General features: G+C 40.3%; 1 protein-coding gene across 1 annotated transcript in view; it reads right to left on the bottom strand.

Moving 5' to 3' along the window:
* The window catches only part of smg1 (SMG1 nonsense mediated mRNA decay associated PI3K related kinase), a 138,243-nt gene that overhangs the window by 85,672 nt on the left and 26,867 nt on the right, over positions 1 to 25,704 (bottom strand). The window contains exons 2-10 of the mRNA XM_039775332.1: positions 15,934 to 16,091; positions 12,460 to 12,615; positions 11,710 to 11,846; positions 9,714 to 9,772; positions 9,233 to 9,446; positions 5,452 to 5,577; positions 4,791 to 4,863; positions 4,610 to 4,707; positions 303 to 476 (exon numbers count right to left, since the gene is read on the bottom strand). Of these exons, the coding sequence (XP_039631266.1) occupies positions 303 to 476; positions 4,610 to 4,707; positions 4,791 to 4,863; positions 5,452 to 5,577; positions 9,233 to 9,446; positions 9,714 to 9,772; positions 11,710 to 11,846; positions 12,460 to 12,615; positions 15,934 to 16,091 (1,195 nt within the window). The remainder of the gene's footprint in view (positions 1 to 302; positions 477 to 4,609; positions 4,708 to 4,790; positions 4,864 to 5,451; positions 5,578 to 9,232; positions 9,447 to 9,713; positions 9,773 to 11,709; positions 11,847 to 12,459; positions 12,616 to 15,933; positions 16,092 to 25,704) is intronic.

Here is a 25,704-nt window from a genome sequence, read left to right as displayed (position 1 = left end):
GGGTGACAGTTTAGTCATGTAGCAGTTATTATCATTACTCTGAATTAAATGCTACCAAAGTAAAAGCTGACTCATACATACATACACAAAAATGAACTGTACCAGTAATAAAAGAAAAAAAAAACATGGGCACACACACTGACATTTACTTTTCTTTCAACTGTCTTATACTTACTGGACAGTTTAAAAACCCATCATAAAGCAGCTCGCTTTCCCTGGACACTCATTTTATATCACACACAAAATGCTTAACAGGACTGCCGTTTATTTCGTCACGAAAGTCTCCAGTGCAGTGAACTTACATCAGTAACGTATGCCTCTGTAATAGGAGGCCCCCGCACTGGGCTGAATCTCTCCCCAATGCTACGCACCACAGTGCTGAACACTCGCAGCAAGGCAGCCAGTTTGGGCAGGGATACAGAGGGTGGTGGGATATCCTCATCCATCGTCTCTCCGGATGCCACGTGGTTTAAATCCTGGAAACAAAATTATTTTCAAAATGATATAAAAATGAACGTATCAATGTTTAAATTATGAAGAAATAATAATAAAAAAAGTTAATAAAAATATATATAAATAAAAATAGGGCAGCACGGTGGTGCAGTAAGGAGACTTGGGTTCGCTTCCCGGGTCCTCCCTGCGTGGAGTTTGCATGTTCTCCCCGTGTCTGCGTGGGTTTCCTCTCACAGTGCAAAGACATGCAGGTTAGGTGGACTGGCGATTCTAAATTGACCCTGGTGTGTGCTTGGTGTGTGTGTCCTGCAGCGGGGCTGGCGCGCTGCCTGGGATTTGTTCCTGCCTTGTTCCCTGTGTTGGCTGGGATTGGCTCCAGCAGACCCCCACGACCCTGCATTAGGATATAGCGGGTTGGAAACTGACTGAATAAATAAAAATATATAAATAAATACATATAACTAACTAAATATAAATAAATATATCTCTCTATTATAATAAAAAAATGCTGCGACGAGACAAGACATTTTCGGGGAGATACTTTCAGGTCCCGCAAAATTGAGACTTTGTGCCAAGAGATTTATCCATGTCAGGGGCCGGAAATAAAAGACAAAGAGTAGATGACAAAGTAGAACGTCATAAAGAATTCAAAAACGTTGGCGCGGTACATATGCAGAGCAGGTCAGAGATAATGGAGGTACGAAAATTCAAAAGTCTCAAAAAAATGATAGTAAAGATCGCATTAGCGCAAACAAACGGATATAACTACTTGGTGAAATAACAGAACAGCAAAAAAAAAAAAAAGATTGAATATATTGTTCAGATTTAAAGTTTAAGTCGGAGACTTGCAGATTGTCTAATTCGTGTTGGCATCGGGGAAAAGTAGTGTTTCTTTCCAATGAAGAGGCGTATCCACGAGAATTAAAAGATTTGATGTTTGGTGAAAGTGAAATGCACATACGCGAGCGGCAGAGACGTGAAGTATATTAATTACACACACACAGGGGTGGGCAAAAGTGGGTTTACAGGTGTGAGTGCATGAAGCAGTTTATTCTTGTATTTATTTATTAATTATTGTATTTGTATTATTCGTCTTCCTCTTTATTATTTCGCATCCTCTGAATAATGAAGGCCAGCAATTTGAGTACTTACAAGATTGTAACTAGGTGCACTGTGCCATTCTTTTCAGTTAATAAGGTTAATAAAGCAATTGTAATAATCATAACCTGCATGTCTTTTTCCATATGAATAATTGTAAACCTACTTTTTAACTCCTGTGTGTGTATTACATGGCTGACTCTGCACTCTGACCTTCAAAGGTCATGTGAAAACAAACTTAAGAAAATTCCCAATGGGGGATTAATAAAGTGCATGTCAAAACAGATCATCTTCCTCTTCATCCTTAAAAACTATCTATACATAAAAATACACAAAGTGATTTTCTAAACTAATTCATTTATAACTTCCAACTTTTAAACACTGGGCCTCTCTACAGTACACAGTGCCTGTGTGACATGGACAAGTGTAACTTTAACAGATTGCAGAAAACTTAACTTTTTTTTTTTTTTTTAAAATAGGATAAGTTAAAGACTTTTCAAGCAAAACAATGGAATTCATTGTTTTATATGTAAACTGCCTTAGGTGAACAGAAACCAAAATCAAACAGCTGGAGAACCAAGAGCCCTCAGAGAAAAGGGGACTTCCAGAATCTGCGGAAACATCTTTGTGGTAATGTTTGATAAATATCGTTATGCAGTGGCCAAGCCATTCAGCTTTGTCAATGCAGTGTTCCATTAAAAGGTAGTTTTTGTAGTTGATGTGCTTCTAATGAATTAGTACTTTCCCCAGCTGGCTCAAATGTTTCATCTTGGTTCCATCGAACTTATGTTTTTATTTGGACTCGTAGCCTAATTGAGGAAGCTGATATTTCCCAGTTTCTGTGTCTTGGGAAATGCAGAAACCACAAAACCGTGTTTGGTAAGTTACTAGACTGTACCAAGCATTAATGGCTGTTACATGAAGAGGATTATTATTTTCTTTAACTTGGTTCATATGATATTCATCAGCATCTTCATTTGTCTACTCCAGGTTCTGTTATTTAATCCATTATTTACTACTGAGCATGTTAATGGGCCTGACACTAAAGTAGCTGCAACCTTCCAGCATTCTATGTTGTCTGCTCTACATGATATACTTTTCACTATTAGGATACAATTAAGGAAGCAAACTGAACAGTAAATGGGATAAATAATAATAATAATAAATACCACACATAATAAATTAAGCTTTTATAGTTACAGCAAAAATACAAATATTTGACAATTTATATAAATGTAAAAATAAATAAATAAATAAATAAAAAGTCACCCATGGGCTCACACCGACAAGTGGATCGGAATGGCAGCTGCTTTGGGGATTTCCCATTGGGTGAAAACCAAGCGGCAGAGTCAGGACACACAGGAAGGTCTCTCTCCGTAGGCCTGAGAATGCCTGGGAAATCCTCCAGCAACAGTTGGCATTCGTAACTGGGGACAGGGGAGTCTGAGCTGGCCTGCTGCCACAGCAAACCCTCAGCAGGAAAAGCAGTTTCAGAAAATGAGATGAGAATAAGACAGATGATCAATGAGACGAGAAAGGTTTGAGATAGAATGACTCAGTGATTGTGAAACTGGTTGGAACAAAAACCTGCAGCCACTTGGGGTCTCCTAGACCCAGTCTGAGACCCACGGAGATGAAACAACCTGCTCAGCTTTTAACTTAAAATCTCCACAACTTAATCAGATTAATACTTGTTTTTCATTCAGTGTGTTTACACGCCCATACTAAATTGTGCCACGGTAAATGAGTCTGTAAGACAGAAACCTGGTTTCTTAAGAATCCATGTTTAAACACTTAAGGAATCTCCTGGAGTTCTCCTTTGGCAAAACGCTCCACCGTCACTAAACCGCGCAAAAAAAGAGTTAAACGTCATCACCAGCTACTGTGAATTCAAAAATAAGCAGGGTGCCTGTGATAATTTTCTTGTGTTTTATAAATGTTTAGTCAAAGTGAAGCTTTACTTATAGGTTTCTGTTCCCAGCTCTTTTCAGCTTGCAACTGAGCCCTGCACAGGAGCAACATACCAGAAATTGTGCTTCTTGCCTTACACAGTGTGCTGCAGGGATAACAACAAAGCGGGCATTTTAACTTCACTAGGTATTGCAATAGGTTACTCATTACTTTAGATATGTAAATGGAGTACAGAATGCATATTACAACATCTTACCCTATTACTCTTGAGATTGCGTTGCCGAGTTTAGCACTCAGCGCTCAGCTCATCAACATAAATTTACTGATTTCTGATATATTGGAACAGATAACTTCAGCCAGGAGGAGGAGGAATCATGCATTTTCTGGAGGTATCTACCCGTGTCAAATACAGGCACAGGGTGACAGAGTGCAGTGGATAAGTGCAGACTACAAAATCCTTATCAGCAACCCAGTTAAGGGTTTACTTGGCCTCATAACCAGGTTACTCTCCAAGACCTCTACTTCTGTTAATCAGGTTTCTCAGAGGCCAATAACCCGATTTCTTTAAATCGCAATAAGGGTCTACATGGCATTTTAGAATTCAGATTTCTATGAATAATGCGGTTATTAACACACATGTAAATGCACTAATAGACTGCACAAGGTAAACTAGATATAAATGAGGCCTTTTAGTTTTGTTGTCATTCTAGTAAATTTGAAGGTTACCACACAGCACCCTCGGTTTCTTGCAAAGGAAAATAGTTTGCTTTGTCAATCAGAGTGACTACACAAAGAAGTTTAGACAAGAGACTATTCAGTCCATCAGGTTTTTGGTTAGCTGAAGTATTTTAAACTCCTACATTATGGAAATGATGAGCAGAAGTGCTACTGTTGCAGATGTATGAAATATCTCGGAACTCGGTGTGCCCCAGAATGATTACTTTTAAAATATATAAATTGAAATAAGCCATAGTAGGAGATGCTGTAGCACAAATGATACTCCCATGACAGTGTGCTGGTAAATCAGGCTTAAGACTGGACATCCAAGGAGGTGATTATTTTAAGCAAGCATAGACTTCTTTCAGATGCAGGCCTCCCCATGCAAGACAAAGGCTACTGGAACAAATATTAGCAAAAGAATCCACACCTCTGCATATGCCTCCATGTCTTCCAGAAACTGTCCTAGCAGGGTTGTGGAGAAAGCCAAATCTGCCACCCAGAACTGCTCCAAGCTCTGTAGCCAACCTGAAACGCACAAAATAAGATTTAAACTACAGATCAAGGAAAATTCTTAACCTCCAAAGCATAACCATAAGAAAGATGCTTACCAGACACCTGTTGAGTTAATGATGCCCTCTGTGTGTGATCAATGTGCCACCCAACCAAGATATCGACCGTGTCCTGGAAAAACAAGGAGCATTACCACCTTTCCCAGTTTACAGTGAAACGGGGCAAAATTATTTCAGACAGCAAAAGATCAATTATAGATACAATAATGCACACTGAAGATGACGTTGTAGGGGAATACGAATGTAAAGAAAGTAAGTTAGGGTAGGAGGGGAGGAGATACTATAAGGAATGACAAAAATAGAAGGCAACCAGGCAATCTATAAGGAAGTGAAGTCAAACACTAGAAAGGAAAAGCATAAGACAGCAAGAGGCAGAGGTCTGTAAGTCAGCTGCAGGAGGAGAAAAGAAGTTATGAGGAATGTGTTCAGGATCAAAAAGATGACAAAAATAAGGCAGGAATTATCAGGTGTGAATTGTTGGGAAAATGGTGAAGGGAACACTGTGGTTGACAATATTGGCATTCAGGATACCTGGAAGAAGTACATAGAAACGCTGCTGAATGAGGAGAATAACTAGAATTAAAAATGTTGGGTGAAGAGGTGAACTGTGATGGAGGTGAAGACCCTAAGAGCAGAGGGTTAAGATAATTATGCTAATAATGAAGCCACAAGCGCTTGAGAAACAACACAATTGGTTTACCCTAAAATTGGTGCTGAAGATGTGAGGGTAGCAACGGGCCACCAACAGGATGCACTTCACACTCTGGCACAGCAACTCGGGAGTATCCAGGTTTTCAAGTATAGACTGCAGGCTGCTCATCACCAGCTGTAAAAAAAAAAAAAAGACAAAAAAAGACAAGGCGATTGAGACGGATAGCACTTGAAAACTATAAGAGTTAAAAGCAAATCTTTAAGAGGGTACAGAATTACATATACAATCAAGTAAAAAAAAAAATAAAAATAAAATACACCAGGACGTCTCGTCAGCATATGTGGACATAAAATTTGGCCCTCATTTCAACAGTGTCTATCTCCATCCGTCTGGAGTTTTGTTTTGTTTTTTTGTTTTTTCTGTCCTCCTTGGCCATTGGACCTTACTCTTATTCTATGTTAATTAGTGTTGTCTTATTTTAATTCTGTCTTTTTTTTTTCTCTTTTCTTCATCATATAAAGCACTTTGAGTTACATTTGTATGAAAATGTGCTATATAAATAAATGTTGTTGTTATAGATAAAGGTGATATTATATAAACATCAGCCACATTTACATTTTGTAGTAAATTGTAGAACTAATTGCCAATTCCACTTATGTAGTAAGTCCATCCCTATGACATTAAATTAGAATTATGTGCAAATAAATATCAATTTAGACAATGAAAGTTTTTTTCAGATCAACAGGAAACATTTCAGAATGTCAAATTTTTGGAACTGCTATTTATACACAACAAAAACATTACCACTGGAAAAATCTGCTTGTAAACAGAATACAGGTGATAAAAAGTATTCTTTGAGATATAATTATATACAAATTGTATATAAAAATCAGATAAACTGAGATTTGGAAAGGCATGCAGGGAAAAAAAAATAAAATGCTACATCCTATAAAACATCCGCCCCACTGAGCTGAGCACAATACAACTGGAACAGGATACAGCCCAAGACTCGAACCTGAATCAGGTGCTAGTCCATCACAGGGCCAGTTAAGAGTTGCCAGTTAGGTAAAAGCTACCGTCACTGGAATGTGAGGGAAACCACAGAACTCTGAGAAAACCCACACAGACAGGAGATGAACTCTCAAACTCCATTAATGCCAGGATTGTGGAGCCAGAAGGCGGCGGCAGCACCAGCAACTGCCAAGATGTGTGTGCTGGGTTAATCAGTGACTCCAAACTGTCATGGCATGAGTGGTTTCCAACAGATCGGCACTTTCTTGGTTGCTATCTTGTTGCTGTGGTAAACATTGGCCTTCCATGACCTTGAAAATTAAGCCAGTCCAGTAAACAGACCACCATTTTATAAAAATAGTATCTGAATAAACATTTTGTGACATTTATTGTAAATGGCTTTATATGTATTTTTTTGTTCAGCTCCACGAAGGGTCCACTGTTTTTACAGTGGCTACCTGACTACTATCAGCGGTTTTTTGTTTTTTCTTTATCCTTGAAGGAAACAAACAGCTTGGACTGTTGAACTGGAACGAGGTAAAATGTCAACTTTAGATTCCTTCAGTAGCTTCACTTTGGTCATTTATAAAAGTCTACCTAAACATCTGAGCTGGTGTTTCTTAAGTATAAAGCACAACAGACTAACTGCAGCTAAACATATCAGACCAAACAAATCAAAGCGTGCCAAATGAACATGAATCTCAAAAGTCTCTAGACCAGGGGTTCTCAACGTCGGTCCTGGGGACCCACTGTGGCTGCAGGTTTTTGTTCCAACCAGCTTCTGTTTTTAATTGAACTCCTGGGCTAATTAAGTGAACTGATATTTCCCAAGTTCTGTGTTTAAGGAACAATATATTAATTAGAAAACTAAGTTTGCTAAAAAAAATTATACACACATATATATATATATATACACATATATATATATATATATATACATATACATATATATATACACATACATATACATATATATATACACATATATATATATATATATATATATACATATATATATATATATATATAAAATGTACCAAGCAGTTTTATAGGAATAATGTATTTTTTTTTCCTTTTTAACAGTATTTTCATCTGGATTTTCATCCTACTTTTCTAGATGTTCAAATTGCTTAATTAATCCGTTATTTACTAATTAGTGGGTCTGACTCTAAAGTAGCTGCAGCCTTCCGTGTTGTTTGCCCGGGTGTCTGCTCTGCTCGTTTTAAGTTGTCATTATTAAGATACAATGAAGGGGGAAAAAACTGCACAGAGAAAGGGCAAAGTATAATGAAATCGACAAAAGAGAGTTAAGCATTTATAGCAAAAGCAGAAATATTTATAAATGTCTTATAAATATAAAAATCATGCTGCTATGCTTTTCTGAATGTCGAATAAAAGAAAAAAAATACCATCTAATTAAATGAGATCAGTGCTATAAGGTGTTGTCACTGATTAGGAATCTGGTTGGAACAAAAACCTGCAGCCACAGGGGGTCCCCAGGACCGACGTTGAGAGCCCCTACTCTAGACCTTTCCTAAATAATACGCCACTCGATTGCAATCAGATACGCTGACACTAATTCTCTCTCTGGCTGCTTACCCATCATTCAATATTTGGTTCCAACATTTGTGTGTAGTAAATGGCTGGTATACTCCAAACCCGATGGCCTCATGACAACAGGGTTTACTGGTACTGTCATGTTTGTGTTACCTTTATGGTACAATGGTTTCAATTATTTAATTATTTTTCTGGGAAAAACACCTTTTAAGCCCCATCTCACCATTGGGTCAGATTTGACCCAGTTTTGTGTTTAAACTCAGTAAAAAGAGGATGAAACTTTGTGACATTTCCAACATTCTCCCCAAGCAATGAACCGAGAGTAAAACAAAAAGTTCCTATAAAATGTTACCTTGCCGCGTCCCATCTTTTCAGTGACTTTTAACCCACCACTGACTTTAATGGATTTCCTACTGCACTTAAGGTAGTCCATTTGTTCACTACTCAGAAAACATCTTAAGACATCTTTTCAACACAGAAATGTCAAGGGTTTTATTAAAGTGGCATAACTTTACAAAAATAAAGGTGGTGCCAAATACTGTATTACATTTCCGTACATTTGCTACACATTTTGAACCCGGCAATGTCTTTTGGGTTGGTTTTGATCCAACATTGACTTTACAGAACTTAACTGTCCATTTACAGTAGTTTGTTCACCACCTATAAATCAGGCTAAATGGCACCTTATCAGCTCAGAATGTGAAGGGTTTTAGTAACATGACCTAACTTTACAAAAAGCAAATATTTTCCAAAGACATCCTGTTTCAAAAGGTTCTCATCCAGCAGCCCTGCACAAACCTACAAACCTTTTTTTCTCTGTCACTCCCTACCCAATGTCCATAAGCACAAAATAAACATTTACTGGATGTGGGCCAAACTGGCAAATGTCTTGGTATAAATTTTGAATATTAAACAATTAATCAAATGTGATAAGAAGAATACAAAGTTACATGATTTGAATAAAAGGAAAACACCAAGGGGAGATCAACCCTTCCACTTTCAAAAAAAATAAATAAACTGTCCTTGGCCTGAAAAGGTTTTAAAAACAATACACAAAAAAACTAGTGAGTATGTAAGTAAACCTTTTAGAGATTGCAGAGATAACCGATATGTGACAAACGTTTCTTCCATGATTTAAATTTTTTTGTTTAATTACATAGAATAGACTGGAAGAGAAAAAAAAAAAAACCTCAAGTAGAATGAAACGTCGTTTAGCACACTGGGAGAAGACAGCAAGCCGCCACGAGCCAGGCACTCTCACCTGCATGACTGAAGAAAAGGCCTTCTTTTCACCTGCAGCCTCCAAAGCCTTGTATGTCGCCACAAGGTACAGCAGCTTCACTTCGTCTTTTGCCGAGGCATTGAACTTTGCAAAAATCCACTTAAAAATTCGTTCTGCCTCATAGCTGAGGGAGGCGCAGAGCAGACCCAGGCAGGCTGCCCCTTCCTGTCTTAACTCCTGCAGGAGTTTACTGCTACATGACGAGAAGAGAAGAGAAGCGTAAACGTGATTGGCTAAGTATGCATGCATTCTGTTTGTGTTTTGCCATTTAGGAAATTCAGTACAATTTTAGCAAAGGAAGATACATGACATTGAATGAAAACGTTACTAGTTACAACATACAAAAAAATGGTGTTTACAGACACCTCTAATAAGGTTTCATGTAAAGAAAAATCAGACCTTTTATTCAAGCTGGTACCACATAATCGCATCTTATGAGAAGTCTAAGTGGCTACCATACCTTTCATTTAAAACATCATGGATTGCAGCCAGGGTGCTGTCCAACTGCTTTACCAAAACCTGTACAAGATAAAACACCACATGATTATCAGTTGAGGTCCTCTGCTCCCTTAAAGGGGATTCTAAGAAACGAACTGCACCTTCGCTGGATGTCAGCAAATATCAGATAAAGTACATTAAAACTGTCAAGCCCAACTCTGGTGTGCTCTGTTCTTTAGACTTCAAGACTTAAACAGTGCATATTCTGCAGAAAATGAACAGCAACACACAAAATTCATCTCTACTAGCAAAAGACTCAAACGTCAGCATTTGTGTCAATCCATGCGTGTCTTTCACATTCCACAATCAACACGTTTCGCTGCAGACGATGCAACCATTTCAGACAACATTAAGCAGAGTGCTCACCAACACTTTAACTATGTAGAAGAGAAGAGTGGGACTGTGGGACTCTGGTTATTTTACGCTCTTTGGGCCGCTGTCAGTAGGTAATCCCTACAGCTTACCAACACAACCCCATAAGCCTTGCCATTCTGGAAATGTTCTGATCCAGTCATCTAGGCCTTTATCAAAGTCATTCAGGTATGTCAACTACAAGTACCTAAAGTCAGCTTACAGTCTAATAAATCTCTGACCTCGACTCGTGCTGCTGTTACAAGTTAGTCATCGTGATTCACTTCATAGGAGGGTGTTCTGATTTATTAATGTATACACACACACACATATATATATATACACATATTAGATGTACACAGGCAATAATCTCTATACAGGGTGGTCTAATTATGCAGATCCAGATCGTCTGGATGACTTTCATTTATGCATGGATGATTCCAGTTCGACGCAATCATCATCAGTTTGCACACTTCTCGATGGTCCGGGATTTTTTGTGTGATTTTCTATGTAATAAACTTAAGTTATAGCGTAATGAAAATTGCATAATTAGATCTGGACCACCCGATACATATGTATAAATAATGAATGGCTGGCAGAGGTTATGAGTATAACATTTAATTAAGCGCTAGCTGGTGCCAAAGGAGGTGCACATCTTTCCCTGCTTCTGTCAAATATTGAAGCCATATACAGGGGACTGTTACACTCATTGTATTGCCCTGATAAAGGGATACCAACCATCTATCAAGTACTGTGGGGGGTTAAAATTAAAATATCTTCCTATTAAAGTGCTTCATAAACAGGCTGTATAGAAAATAAAAAGCTATGTATTAGCACAAGTAAATATGAACTTTGTATGAATTTTTATAAGCATTAAAACTTAGTGTGAACTTTTACACAAATCAGGTATGGCAAGCAAATAGTTAAAATAAAGGCACGAGCCATATTTCTTTTTTTAATTGAGCTCAAAGAGAAACCACCAATATTTAATAATCCAAAAGGTCAGAAGAAGGGGGGAGAATGATGAATGGAGACCACCCGAGGTCAGAAGAAGGGGGGACAATTTGCCGGTTGAGGGCCAGCTAGGAATGATAATGAGGGACAAGATACAAGGAATCTTGGTGGGGGCCTGAAAGAGGCCAGCTGGAGTGGGGAGTCAGAATAAGCAGCAAGTGAGCGGTTTGAAGCGAGGTCGAAGTGATAAGAAATGATTATATAAACTGTGATGTTTGGCTTGTTCAGAGCTCAAGTGAGTTTGGCTTAATTGGGTTGAGTCCACGTTATTGATTATTGCAATAAAGCTAATTACTCTGTTTGCCTATCCTTCGACTCCTAGAGCCTTCTGTTCAAGGTGAGAATCTCTGGTGCATTTTACGCCCCCCTGACAGCAGGAACTTGAGTAAAAAAAACAAACAATCAAAAGAGAATTCCTATGTCGTCTAGTTTCGCACTACTGTAGTAAATGCCTGAGAGTGTTATTGCAGGGCAGACTACTCTCTTTTTGGACATGTTAGAAGAAAAAATAAAAATCAGAAACTGTCAGGCAAGACTGATAGCGTCACATCACACTTGACTCAGTAATACAGTAAAAAGCACAAAGGCCTCACCACTTTGTTTTCAGAATGCTGAATGAACTCTTTCAGCTGCTTCATTGTGGCCAGTCTGCGGTCCCTGTCATCTTCACGGGATACTCTCCGCAACAGATTAGCCAGACGAGACTCATCCGAGTAAGGCAATGCCCGATCTGTAAAATGAAGGAAAGGTCACACAAATGCAGACACTCTAATTGGACTCCTTAAGAGAGCAGGAGGCTCCAATGCTCACTCGCACACCACTTAGTTCTGTCCACGAAGCGTCTGCCTGCATCGTCCAAGATGGTCAGGCCACACGGTCAACTCTTCAAGGCAAAAGATACCATGTAAGTAATAAGTAGCCAAACAGACACAGGTTATAATATTGCTTAAGTGGATTGTCTCATTCTTGATGTTGTTACATCTCTTATATCCTTTAATGACTGGATCTGAGGTATTTCAATTAAAAAAAAAAAAAGCGGTGACAAAGGAGGAAAAAAGTAGGCAAAAAAAGACAAACAAAACGTCAAAAGCCACAAAATGAACTTGACAGCAGTCGGAAGGCCACACCCTATGACATCAACACACATTTCCGGATCTGAATCTCTTTACAAAGGCCACCAAAATGGCTGGAGGGCATAACTGAATCAACAAAGCCAACTCGAGTCTCTGGTAACACCCTGTGTCACCTTTGTCATATTTCTCGACGGGAACTCTCTTGCATAAAATAAAATCAATACAACTCTAAAACCGGGGACTCAACAAGATATTGAACACGCTACCCACCTCCTTGTGTCTTCCTCATTTCCTTGGTAGCTAAAGCACGGTTTCCATGCTGAAAACTTATCGAATCAGTCGTCACATCATTGATTCTCAACTCTTGCCCCAGCGACTTCCGACCAAAAGCATTTTCACCGAGGCCTCCTTCAGCGTCAAATGCACCTGACCGGTTGAAAAATAAAAAACAAAAGAAGTGTCCATCAGCAAAGACTTAAATGAGGATTCCCTGCCACAAGAAGAAAAAACCTAAGGAACAGTGTCTGAGCTGTCTGGCCGACATTAAGGGCAAAGGGTATGCAGATGTTAAAGTGCGTGTATTACAGCTCCGGTAAAGAGTTTATTTACCCAGGAAAGGGAGCCACACTGTTGTATGAAAAGGTAAGAGCCCATGTAAGACAGGTAATGCTTTAAGTTAAGCTCATGTTAGTGTTTGCTTAATTTGAACAGAATAGAATTCCCTGTCATAGCTTACATGAAATAGAATTTTCTTGGCTATACCTGTAATACAGTGTGGTAATTACTGGAAGTCAGCTAGCTGGACTGATGGAGACCCACTCTGCAGTTTGTAAATGGGATAGGCACACAGTTTTTTGACCGTTCAGAAATGGTTTAAATGTATGAGCAAACTTAGAGGAACAAACAAGATAAAAGCCATAAATCAATTTTTTCTTTAATAAAGGACTTTTCTTGTTGGCGAGGCGGCCTTCTGCTGTTATGCACCCAAAATCTGTAATAGCTTGCCAATAGGAATTTGTCAGGCTAAAACAGTGGCGCACTTTAAATCCTGATGATCTGTATATTCAATTAATTATCATCATTATTCATGGTGGCTCCAAAATCCGTACTGACCCCTACTCTCTCCTGTTCTTTTTCCGGTTTTCTGTGGTGGCGACCTGCACCACAACCACCTGATCAAAGCACCGTGATGAACCCATATTGATGGATTGAAGGCCAGAAGTCCACATGACCATGATCATCACCAAACTCTCCCATGAGGACCGACTGTGAGGTCACTGATGTTAAGTAGAATGCCTACAGGGGGCTGGCTGGGTGGCCTCTGAACCCCTGCAGATTTTGTTTTTTATTTTTTCTCCAGCCGTCTAGAGGTTTTTTTTTGTTGTTTTTTTCTGCCCTCCCTGGCCATCGGACCTCACTGTTATTCTATGTTAGTGTTCCCTAATTTGAATTCTTATTTAGTCTTTTTTTCCTCTTTCTTTATCATCACTTTGAGCTACATTATTTGCATAATGTACAATGTGCTCTAATTATTATTTGTATAATGTACAATGTAATGTGCTCTAGAAATAAATGTGTACTCTGCAATACCAACATTTCCTTTTTTTTTTTTTTTTTACTTTGAATTATTTGCTAAAGCTTTAAAAAAAAATTTCAACGTGTCACACTACCTGCTAGAATCCCATAAAACTAAGAAAAATGAAGCAAACTAAAGCTGCAGAACTTTGATCATTTTGGATACACACAGCTACACCGCCACATAAATAAATGTTGTAGTAACAGGATGTTAAACCATATCATTTCTACAGGCTGACCAAAACTGGACACAAATGTTTAGTTTCAGCAGTAAGTAAATTGTGTGTGATGGCTGGGAGTTAACAGAACCAAACAAAGGCACATCAGTCAAAACCTGTGTTAAACACCACCTGTGAAAGAATGGAATCAACTTTCACCCGTTTTCCTTTTGCTATTGTTATGTATTACAAAGACATTGCCTGCCTATAAAGGTCAGAGACACATTTATATGTATTACAATAACGCATGTTTTGTTGCCACTTTGTTCCACCAATCGTGAAATGTGAAGCTTCAGTTGGTTCCAGCTTTGTACAGTACGTGGAACCAGTCTTGAAAGTATTATGGTCACTGATCGGCCAATCTTTATTCATCTAAACAGGTTTTAGACACTCGCTTCTCTTTTTTAGATTTTATTACAACAAAGTTTTTTTTTTTAATTCAGTAAATCACTTATAGTTTTCAATGTGACTTAGAAATCTTAATCCTCACAACGTCTAAACCAATGTTTCCCAACTTCGGTCCTGTGGCTGCAGGTTTTTGTTCCAACCAGCTTCTGTTTTTTAATTGGACTCCTGGACTAATTAAGTGAAGTGTTATTTCCCAAGTTCTGCGTTTTGGGAACAATATAGAAATTAGAAAACTAAAGTTTGGTTAAAAAAAAAAATTATATATAAATGTGCCAAGCAGTTATATTTATGAATAATGTATTTTTTTCTTTAACAATATTTTCATCTTGATTTTCTTTCTACTTTTCCAGGTGCTCTTATTGTTAATGACAAATGAATAAGTCATATCTGTGTATTTGGAATTGCATCGTTTTGTTGTGACAGCATTCATGTTTTAATTCAATAGTGTGAGATACACTAGAAAATGCAGACAGACGTACAAAATGCACTCGCAGGTGAACCCAATATTGTTTGTGATGTTTTAATGCAAAATGTGAGTTGTGGACACCAACATTTTGTAAATGTTCAGGCAAAACAAGCTTATTACAGATGGCTTGGGATGAAATAAGCTATGAGAATAAACGTTAGAAAACATGAGGAGCTCTCTGCTATTTTCATTTTGTAAGAGTAGCTCTCAGGGAAAAAAAAAAAAAAAAGATTGGAGACCCTGGTGTAAGTCATTTCGTTATATTCAATAAATAAAGAGTAGCTCATAAAATCCTGTTTATATTTGAATGCCCCTCGTAAAAATGGAAACACACAGGACTAGACTGCTAGCACATCTTCCTCATAAACCTCCAATCAACTAATCCAGCTCTATAAACCTCACACTGCCTGGTGAATGCTGGGATTGGCTCCAGCTGCCCCACAACCTCCCCTGGGTAAGCAGGTAAGGCAGACAGATGGATGTAAATGTTTGCTTTTTGGACCACTCATGTCACAAACAGGCAACAATCTGAAGTGTACTGAATGCCCATATGAACCCCCATGTGCAGCTAATGTCTGGCACTAAGTGGGTTACTCTAGCTTCTATCAAAAAGAACAATAAAAGAAAAAGTTCAACTAGCAACAAGCCTGAGCTAGAGGGCATAGACCTGCGTAGTCAGGAATCTGGGCAAGCCTACCACCCACCTATCACCCGCTTCCACCCTCAAAGTTAATAAAAAGCCAAGTTGCTGACTCATTTTGCCCATTGCTTTCTTTTCTGTGAACTAGAAGTGAAACCTCTCTGTCACGTTCCTGCTCAGGCAGTACAAGGCGCCAGCTTCCGTTCACACAAACCTTTTTTTCTTTCTGCATTTTCAGTGAAATAAAACTGTGCAAGTGGCTAGAGCAGGTGGTCAAAATGATCTAGGATTTGTTCTTAAGTGTTGTATTTTTTAAAGAGATGTGCTAATATAAGGAGGAAGACAGGCTCTTTGTGTAACACCATTTTTCCGGGTGGTCCCCACCATGAGAGAGAGAGAGAGAGAGAGAGAGAGGAGCTTGTGCAACGTTTAATTACCTTCATCTTCATTTCCGTCAGAGGACCTGACTGCTTCATTGCGTTGTGAAAGTGTGCTGCTTGAATTGGGAAGAGAGGAGGCGTAGGAACCAAGTGGGCCGCGATCTCGTGACACGCGCAGTTTTATGCTGTCCTGGCCAGCCAACAAACTGTCGCCTCTGAAAAACAACAACACAGAGAAATTGTTAAAAATAAAGCACACTAGGACATGTTACTTAACATTTCGTTAAAACCCCGACATACAAGGAGACTGACAAAGCACAAAGGCCAAGTGTTTATTCCTTCTACCTGGTAAATGGCAAAGGTGCCAGCTTTGAAAAAGTAATAAGTACCACCATGTCAGTGTCCTGAGAGACCCCATTAAAATATGATTTAACATGACTGGAGACATAATGTAGGAAAAGATGACAATTAAGGCCTTTCTAGAAGCGTTAGCTAAATGTTTGGCAATGGGGCGACTGCCAGCACTACAGCTGTCAGATTGAACGCCGCTATTCCAATGCAATTCAAATTTATTTAAAAAAAGGCCTTCAAGCCGACATTTAATTATCAAAGAACGCTTCTTTGTTTTACCTGCACTAAATGTCGGCATTGTGTTACTCCAAGGGCTGCAACAATTAGTCGATGTAATCGATGACGTTGACAACAAAAAAATCGTCGACACGGATTTTTTTTGTCGTCGTCGCGTCATAAACAGAACCTTCCATAGAGGCCACGTTGGTTTTTGTAACTGCAATGTACTACATGAATGTCTCGGGGCAGAATCGTTTTGTTATTGTTTGTCAAGACACACACAGTCCTACCAATGCAAGCATCCTGGAGCTGTGATGATGCCACCGCCGCTGCCGCCATCTCTCGAGAGGTAAGTTTTAGCGAGTAAAGTTAGTGTCACATGTTAACGTTGAGGTTTGTACTATAATGTGGATATCAAGGTTTCGACAATGATAGTTAACCCTAAAACCGACACATATTTGGGGGTTAATGCACACTTGGACACCAAATACTTTTTAGCTGCACTTTTTAAGTAAACATCACAATTAACAAAGAAAATGAAATTTTAACGGAACACATTTTTTTTTCCATGCAAAGAGCATCACAATTACTGCAACACTGACCATTTTACACACTGCAAATGAACTGTAAAAACTACCGTAATTCGTTCCAAAACTCTGGTCACAACCTGATTTGGTTGTGACCCGAAGTAATTTCCCCCATAGGATTGTATATAAATACAATTGATCCATTCGGACCGTATGAACTGCATGTAAATATATATATATATATTTTTTTTTTTAGCACAAAAATAGTTAGACCATAGAATGCACATCGTAATAGTAAACTAAATGTAAAAATATTGAACAACACGGAGAAAACCTTGACCAGAGATAACTAACATTGCAAGAGTTCACACAACAGCCTTATAAACCGCTCGCTGATAATACGTTTTTTTTTTTAATTTTAAGCTTTAAGCACAGGGGAAAAAAAAATACGGATTTCTCAAATGTTCATAATTTATACAAAAACTAACCATAAACAACCAAGAAAACTAACTTTTGTAACAAAGGTGCTATATAGGCGCCTGACCCGACACAGATGGACACGGAGGCACGTATAAAAAACACAAAGACTTTATTTTTCTTCGGCTGTGGGACACGTCTTCCCCGTGCCACACAGCCCAAACACAGTCCCCAAAACACTTCTCTTCCTTCCTTTACCACCACTCCTCTTCAAGCTTTGTCACCTTCCTCCCAACTCTGGCTCCTCGAGTGGTGGTGGCTGTGCCCTTTTATAGCCCACCAAGGAAGCTTTCCAGGTGATTAACCACCTGGTTCTAATTGCACTTCCGGGTGAGGCTGAAGACTCGTGGGAAGCAGACAGCCCCAGCCACCCCCACCCCCAGCGGCCACCCTGGGCCCCAACCTAGCTGTGGAGGACTCCATCTTCCATCGAGCCCTGCGGGTGGTTGAGGAATCACCGGTGGCCAGGGAGGCTGCCACTAAGCGTCCCGGGGGAGGTATTGAACTGCCCATGGCTGCTCCCCAGGAACATAAGCAGCAGGGGTGTCCCTGCCGGGCATGGGACCCGGCTGTCCTTCACATTTTGCATAAGTTGAGTTCTGGCATGAATGAGGAGGAACTGGGTGGAGAGGAGATTACAGTTTTGAGGTAAAGTCCCTCGATGCACGTCTGACCGAGAACAATGTACTGCACAGGGAGAGACTGAAAACGTGCGGAAATCATCGGCGCGTACGAACCAGAAGGGAAACTGGCTTGTTCATCACCCGAGTGTGGTCATGAACAGATGCAAAAGTTTGGCAAACTTTTTGGGTCGTAACCCGATTTGTACGTGGTAAGACACATTTGTGACCCGAGGTTCCACTGTATTTTCAATATGCAACTGAAGTCATGGATGAAATTCAGTACATCACCGAGCCAACTTCACTTGAACTGGCTGCATGCGCACACACAGGGGTAAACGCCGATGACTGCAGGCTTGTCTAGTGCAGCGGCTGAATCCCAGAGACAGTGTTGCTGCAGTTCTGCCGGGGCCGGCAGTGGTCGTGAGCTGGCTGCTCAACGGATATATGGCACTGACTGATCAGCTCTGCCATACTGGCAAATTGCAGTGAGAAACAACTTCAGCCGGTTGCAGGGTTCAATGAATGTACGTCGCCGAACATACTTGGCTTCGGAGTTCTTCCAAACTGCACCGGAAGACGACTGTGGCTGGTTGCGGCGTTCAACAAATGTACTTTTCTGAATATACTCCGCTCCAGCGTGCTGGCATTAATTACCTTGTTACACATTTTAGTCCATTATTTTTTTATTTTGGCATAATACAGTACATGATGTGATAAACTACAACACTTTTGTTTCATAGTGTGATGATTAAAACATCTTTGTCTGCAAAATCATTCTTATGTATTCCTGCTATCTCTGAGCGTCTCTTCTCAGCAGCTGGGAACATTGTCTCAAAGAAGAGAGCCAGAGCACGTCGAAATGCTCACGTTCCTGCACTGCAATCAGGAATATATGAACTGAACCTTTTATAAACTGTACAGGTGCTGGTCATAAAATTAGAATATCAAGACAAAGTTGATTTATTTCAGTAATTCCATTCAAAAAGTGAAACTTGTATATTAGATTCATTCATTACACACAGACTGATGTATTTCAAATGTTTATTTCTTTTAATTTTGATGATTATAACTGACAATTAATGAAAGTCTCAAATTCAGTATCTCTGAAAATTAGAATATCAATTAAGACCAATGCAAAAAAGGATTTTTAGAAATGTTGGCCAACTGAAAGGTATGAACATGAAAAGTATGAGCATGTACAGCACTCAATATTTAGTTGGGGCTCTTTGGATTACTGCAGCAATGCGGCGTGGCATGGAGTCGATCAGTCTGTGGCACTGCTCAGGTGATACGAGAGCCCATGTTGCTCTGATGGTGGCCTTCAGCTCTTCTGAATTGTTGGCTCTGGCGTATTTCATCTTCCTCTTCACAATACTCCATAGATTTTCTATGGGGTTAAGGTCAGCGAGTTTGCTGGCCAGTCAAGAACAGGGATACCATGGTCCTTAAACCAGGTACTGGTAGCTTTGGCACTTTGTGCAGGTGCCAGGTCCTGTTGGAAAATGAAATCTGCATCTCCATAAAGTTTGTCAGCAGCAGGAAGCATGAAGTGCTCTAAAACTTCCTGGTAGACGGCTGCGTTGACCTTGGACCTCAGAAAACACAATGGACCAACACCAGCAGATGACATGGCACCCCAAACCATCACTGACTGTGGAAACTTTACACTGGACCTCAAGCAACGTGGATTCTGTGCCTCTCCTCTCTTCCTCCAGACTCTGGGACCTTGATTTCCAAAGGAAATGCAAAATTTACTTTCATCAGAGAACATAACTTTGGACCACACAGCAGCAGTCCAGTCGAGACACTTCTGACGCTGTCTCTTGTTCAAGAGTGGCTTGACACAAGGAATGCGACAGCTGAAGCCCATGTCTTGCATACGTCTGTGTGTGGAGGTTCTTGAAGCACTGACTCCAGCTGCAGTCCACTCTTTGTGAATCTCCCCCACAGTTTTGTTTCACAATCCTCTCCAGGGTACAAGCGGTTATCCCTATTGCTTGTACACTTTTTTCTACCACATCTTGTCCTTCCCTTCGCCTCTCTCTCTATTAATGTGCTTGGACACAGAGCTCTGTGAACAGCCAGCCTCTTTAGCAATGACCTTTTGTGTCTTGCCCTCCTTGTGCCAGGTGTCAATGGTCATCTTTTGGACAACTGTCAAGTCAGCAGTCTTCTTCATGATTGTGTAGCCTACAGAACTCGACTGAGAGACCATTTAAAGGCTTTTGAGTTAATTAGCTGATTAGAGTGAGTGTGGCACCGGGTGTCTTCAATATTGAACCTTCTCACAATATAAATTTTCCGAGATACTGAATTTGGGACTTTCATTAGTTGTCAGTTATAATCATCAAAATTAAAAGAAATAAACATTTGAAATACATCAGTCTGTGTGTAATGAATGAATCTAATATACAAGTTTCACTTTTTGAATGGAATTACTGAAATAAATCAACTTTCTCATGATATTCTAATTTTATGACCAGCACCTGTATGTTATTGTTTTATTTGAATTGAAGTTTTATTTAAACTTTTGGACTTTTAAGACACACCGGTGGCCATTTTTGGTTAAGTTAAATGCACTTTTTGTGTAAAGACTTATGTGCACTTTAGTTTGTATTGTCTAATGTATTTTTTATTGTGACGGTCACACTAATAACACATCCGATTATTTTCAGATTCATATGTTTCACTGGTTGTTATTTTAATTTGATTATTATTCATTTTAATCGTGTTAATGCAGAGACATCAGGGTGACGTTCACAGGTGGAGGTAAGACAAGCACTGGAGCCCAGAACAGGAGGTGCAACTACAGGTCGCAGGCATCCAAATAGTCAGGCATGAAATAATCGTGACTAATCGGGGGAAAAAAAATTGAATGATTAGTCAACTACCAAAATAATCATTAGTTGCAGCCCTAGTTACTCCAGACGCGCTGTGCAAAGCTGCAGTATCTCACTGGTCTGTTTTTGCACTTCACTTCCACGATCATCCTTTTCGTGATTTTTGAATGGTAAGCTTGTTATCTTTATTAATAAAACTTACAGCCATTCCCCTCCACAACGTAGTGCTCTTTTTTTGTTTTTTTATTCCCATCCCACTGCTCTGCACTTTGATCAATAGTAGAAGTGAGCAGTTAATCCTAAAAGCTTCTCCCGTACCCTATAACTATCACTTGGCACCCGATTCTGTCCCATCCACTCTTAAGCCTGAAAACTCTGTTTCTTAATTGAAAAGTAAAAAGAAAATAACTCATAATTCAGATTTTTACTACAGTGCTTTAAAACACTAACCTTTTACAAGCTTTGTCAGGAATCACGCCGTGTCCCACAATTAGTCCATGTCTTACACGGCTGCCGACTTGACACACAATACCCGAGACAAGGAGGTGCAACTTAAAAAAATACTCCGGTCACCTTTATTAAAATACTGCTGTATACCAAGAGGAGAGGAAAGTAGAGAGATTATGTGGACCCTCTACTGTGACGATCCCACTTTTCCAGGTGAATGATCCTCGCCGCTGCCCATTGGACACATCCAACCCGTCAACCGGCCTGCTTTTTTAATTTTCTTGCTACTCTCACCATGTCACGGTCTTACTAACTAATTAAACCGCCTTCCCTTTGATCCTAAACCACTCTGCCTACGCCCGTTTGGCAGCAAGTCGTCACGCGATACGTTTGCTCTGAAAGCGGGACTCATGCAAAAGTGTCATAAGTGCTTTATGATTTGCAGACATACAAGTTTAAAAAAGCAAAACCATTAATAATTATGTAGCAAAGTGCGGTGCTGGCATGTGAGGACCGTAAGAATTTCCTCGGACTTTCTGTGGCTGCCAAGGAGGACTTGTGCACTTTTAGCTGTCAGTACTAAGCAGAAAAAAAAAAAAGAAAAGACAGCAGTGCAGTTGTTTGGGATTTTGATGGCTCTTATTATTTAAATGACAATGAACTGCCCAAATACCGCTAGGATTTGATTTTTTTCTGATTGTTTAAGATACCCACCACTGTGTCCATTACCATAACAATAAAACTATTTCTGTAAAAAAAAAAAAAAACAGATATACATGTAATGCCCAGACCTACCCTAAGTTCTAATTATATTCGAATATTTACTTTTTTCCCCTAATTTGAATATAATTTGAATATTCAAACCTTATTTTCTTGATTAATCTGACAGCACTACTAATGCACAGTAGCCTTTTATCCACCAGCAGGCATATCACATTAACTTCAGAACACGACAGAAGCTAAACATGTTCAGGCCCAACCAGTACTTGGATGGGAGACCAACTAGGAAAAGCTTGGGCTTGTTGTTGGAAGACATGTGGGCAAGGCCAGCAGGGGGCGCTTACCCTGAGCTCTGAATTGTGCAGACTGATGTCCCAGTGCAGTGACAAAGGCACTGGGCTTTAAAAATGGCACCAGATGTAAACCCAAAGCCTAGACTCTCTGTGACCATAAAAGGTCCCTGGGCATCCTGCGTAATGAGTAGGGTTTACCCAGATGTCCCGGCTAATTTGCCCACATACAACCTGGTCATTCTTGCCTCCTAACTATCCCTAATTTCAAATTGGCTCCCTCTGAACTTTTCACCACCTAATAGCTTATGTGAGGTGAGCGTACTGGCGCAAAAGTGGAATAGCAGAGGATGAAGTGGCTCCCCACTCACTATAGGCGCTTTTCCACTGCATAGTACGGCACAGCACGGTTCAGTACAGCTCACCTTGGTTCGGCTCGGTTTGCGTTTCGACTGCAGTTTAGTACCGCTTTAGAGTGGGCGGGATTATTCACGTGTCGTTATAGTTGCGCCGCCTCTACTGCCGTGACACCGTGGAACTTTTACAACAACACGCAGACAACGACAACACTTTAGCTCGACGACGCGCAAGGGTAAGCATCTAAAAAAAGCACGTCACTGTTGCAAAGCATAAAATGAACTTAACTGCCAGTGTAACATTAAAATGCTGATTCTGTATATTACAGATCTTCCACATTTTGCAAAAAAATCGCCGCAACAGACCATCTGTTTGGACATTTAACCGTGCTTCAGAGTGGTGGGATGTGATTGTTCCCGGTTTCACAAACACTTGGTGGCTGGAGAACTTTCGAATGTCTGAAGAAACATTCATCCACTTATGCAACAAACTGCATCCAGCGATGGAGAGACGGGACACAAACTTCCGCGTGTATAAAGAAAAGAATAGCCAGTGACGCAGTAATGACGATTTTCTCCGGCCAATCAGTGACCACCAGTTTACACGTCACGTTTTGGTAACGGTTCGGCGCGCTTGGAACCTCGACTGAGGTGGTACTAAAAAAAGGACCAGGTACCAGGTACTGTTCCCAGTGGAAAACCCCCCAAAAGTGAGCTGAACTGAACCGTGTCGTGCCGTACTATGCAGTGGAAAAGCGCCAAATGTAAAGAGAAGAGTGCTACATAAAATGTAAATTATTAATTATTAGACTGAAACATTTCACATAGAAGAAAGTGAAAGAAGCTGAAATTACAACACACGTTTCCAAATGAATAGCCCGGCTGGCATCCAGACTCACTCACCAAATAGGAGAGACAAGAAAAATCAGGGATACGTTCTACCGTGAGACAACAAAAACATCTACAAGAGCACAACAGTGCGCGGCTTCAATAAAAACCACAATCATCAGAATTAGGAGCATCCTCTGCTTATGTCCCGAGTTATACACCTGTTAGTAGAGTGTTCACTAAATGGTAGAGAAAAAGGTGGGCTTGTATGGAAGGCTTCCATGGTACACCTTACACTAGACCTACGGTTAGCTTCAGAGGTCTTTAGCAAATATCACAATTAGGCCACACAAGGGATTGAGCTGTAAAGATGGGGACTATCAAGTCCAGGTAAGAAAGAACCAGCCACACCATACAGAAAAAAAAAACAACTTCAAATGCTAAACCAACAATTTCTATTTGCAATGACTTAAAAAAAAAAAAAATAGTGAGATTCATTTTAAAACTAGCTGTCCCCCACAGCTGGGCCCACGTAGCAGTGAAACAGGACAAACTATAAAACTCAATAGCCATTGTCACTGTATTTGATCGTGTTCAGCTTTAAAGGGAGAGCGTCCCCCATGTGGGGAGTAAAGCACGTGGCCGTGATATCTCTGGAAATCAGCAGCTACCCTCGAAAACACACGTAGCTGTGAACTTTCTCTCAAAAACGTCAAACGCTACTCTTTAACAATCTGTAGATGATGATGATGATGATGTCTGCTGAACAAACAGCTATTCCCAGCTATGCTGAAGCGAGGTGCACTTTGGGGCTGTATCGCACCCTTGAACCCCTGTCCACAACTCCAGACATCAGGTAAAAGTCCAATAATTGACTTTATTAATTTGCCACAGTGCACAAAGCACCCTCTCCTCCACTATACTCATAAACCAACAATAATAAATACAATAAACAATCCTCCAACTCCCAGACGCGTTGCCACCCTTCCACCCAGCTCAGCTCGCCGCCTGGGAGCTCCCATAGTCCTTTTATTCTCTCTGACCCGGAAGTGTTCCCAATCCCCAGTCCATGTGATTCAATATCACCTCCGGCTCAGGTACAAGTCATCCTTCTTCACCCCTGCAGCTCCCTCTTGCGGCCCCTATGGTACCCAGCAGGGCTTAGGATAAAAACTACAAAGTCCATGACTCCATGCTGGTCTTCTGGGCACCTCCATACTGCAGTGAGGGCTCCATCTGGCGGCCTGGGGGTATTGGCCGGGATGACAAGCCGGCCAAATACCACAGCTTCAACACATGGCAAGAGGTAGCGCAACTGAAACGAAGGCTGGCGCGTGAATGAGGATGGCTCCACCACCCTCCCCTCGGCCTGCTGTCTTTTTCTTGGATTCACGTAGATCAATCGGTACCACAAGCAAACTGTGATACTTAGTGCGATGAGAAGTCACAAAATCAACTGGAATAGTCAAGCAAATTATAGAAAAAAAAAGCACAATCTAAATCTGTTAAGTAGTTCTCTCGTGAAAAGTTGATAGACATACAGATGTTGGATTTTTATATCTATCGCCCCCCCGCCTGCACTACGCGCCAGCCACTTCACATCTCTGCCACTCGCGTATGTGGTATCTCTCTCTCTCTATATATACATTATATATATACTGCTCAAAAGAATTAAAGGAACACTTTTGAATCAGAGTATAGCATAAAGTCAATGAAACTTATGGGATGTTAATCTGGTCAGTTAAGTAGCAGAGGGGGTTGTTAATCAGTTTCAGCTGCTGTGGTGTTAATGAAATTAACAACAGATGCACTAGAGGGGCAACAATGAGATGACCCCCAAAACAGGAATGGTTTAACAGGTGGAGGCCACTGACATTTTCCCTCCTCATCTTTTCTGACTGTTTCTTCACTAGTTTTGCATTTGGCTACAGTCAGTGTCACTACTGGTAGCATGAGGCGATACCTGGACCCTACAGAGGTTGCACAGGTAGTCCAACTTCTCCAGGATGGCACATCAATACATGTCATTGCCAGAAGGTTTGCTGTGTCTCCCTGCACAGTCTCAAGGGCATGGAGGAGATTCTAGGAGACAAGCAGTTACTCTAGGAGAGCTGGAGAGGGCCATAGAAGGTCCATAACCCATCAGCAGG

This window comes from Polypterus senegalus, chromosome 13 (genome assembly GCF_016835505.1).
Source record: "Polypterus senegalus isolate Bchr_013 chromosome 13, ASM1683550v1, whole genome shotgun sequence".
NCBI classification, from domain to species: domain Eukaryota; kingdom Metazoa; phylum Chordata; class Cladistia; order Polypteriformes; family Polypteridae; genus Polypterus; species Polypterus senegalus.
The sequence above is the reverse complement of the archived record's forward strand: the minus strand, read 5'-3'. Positions and strand labels throughout refer to the sequence as shown.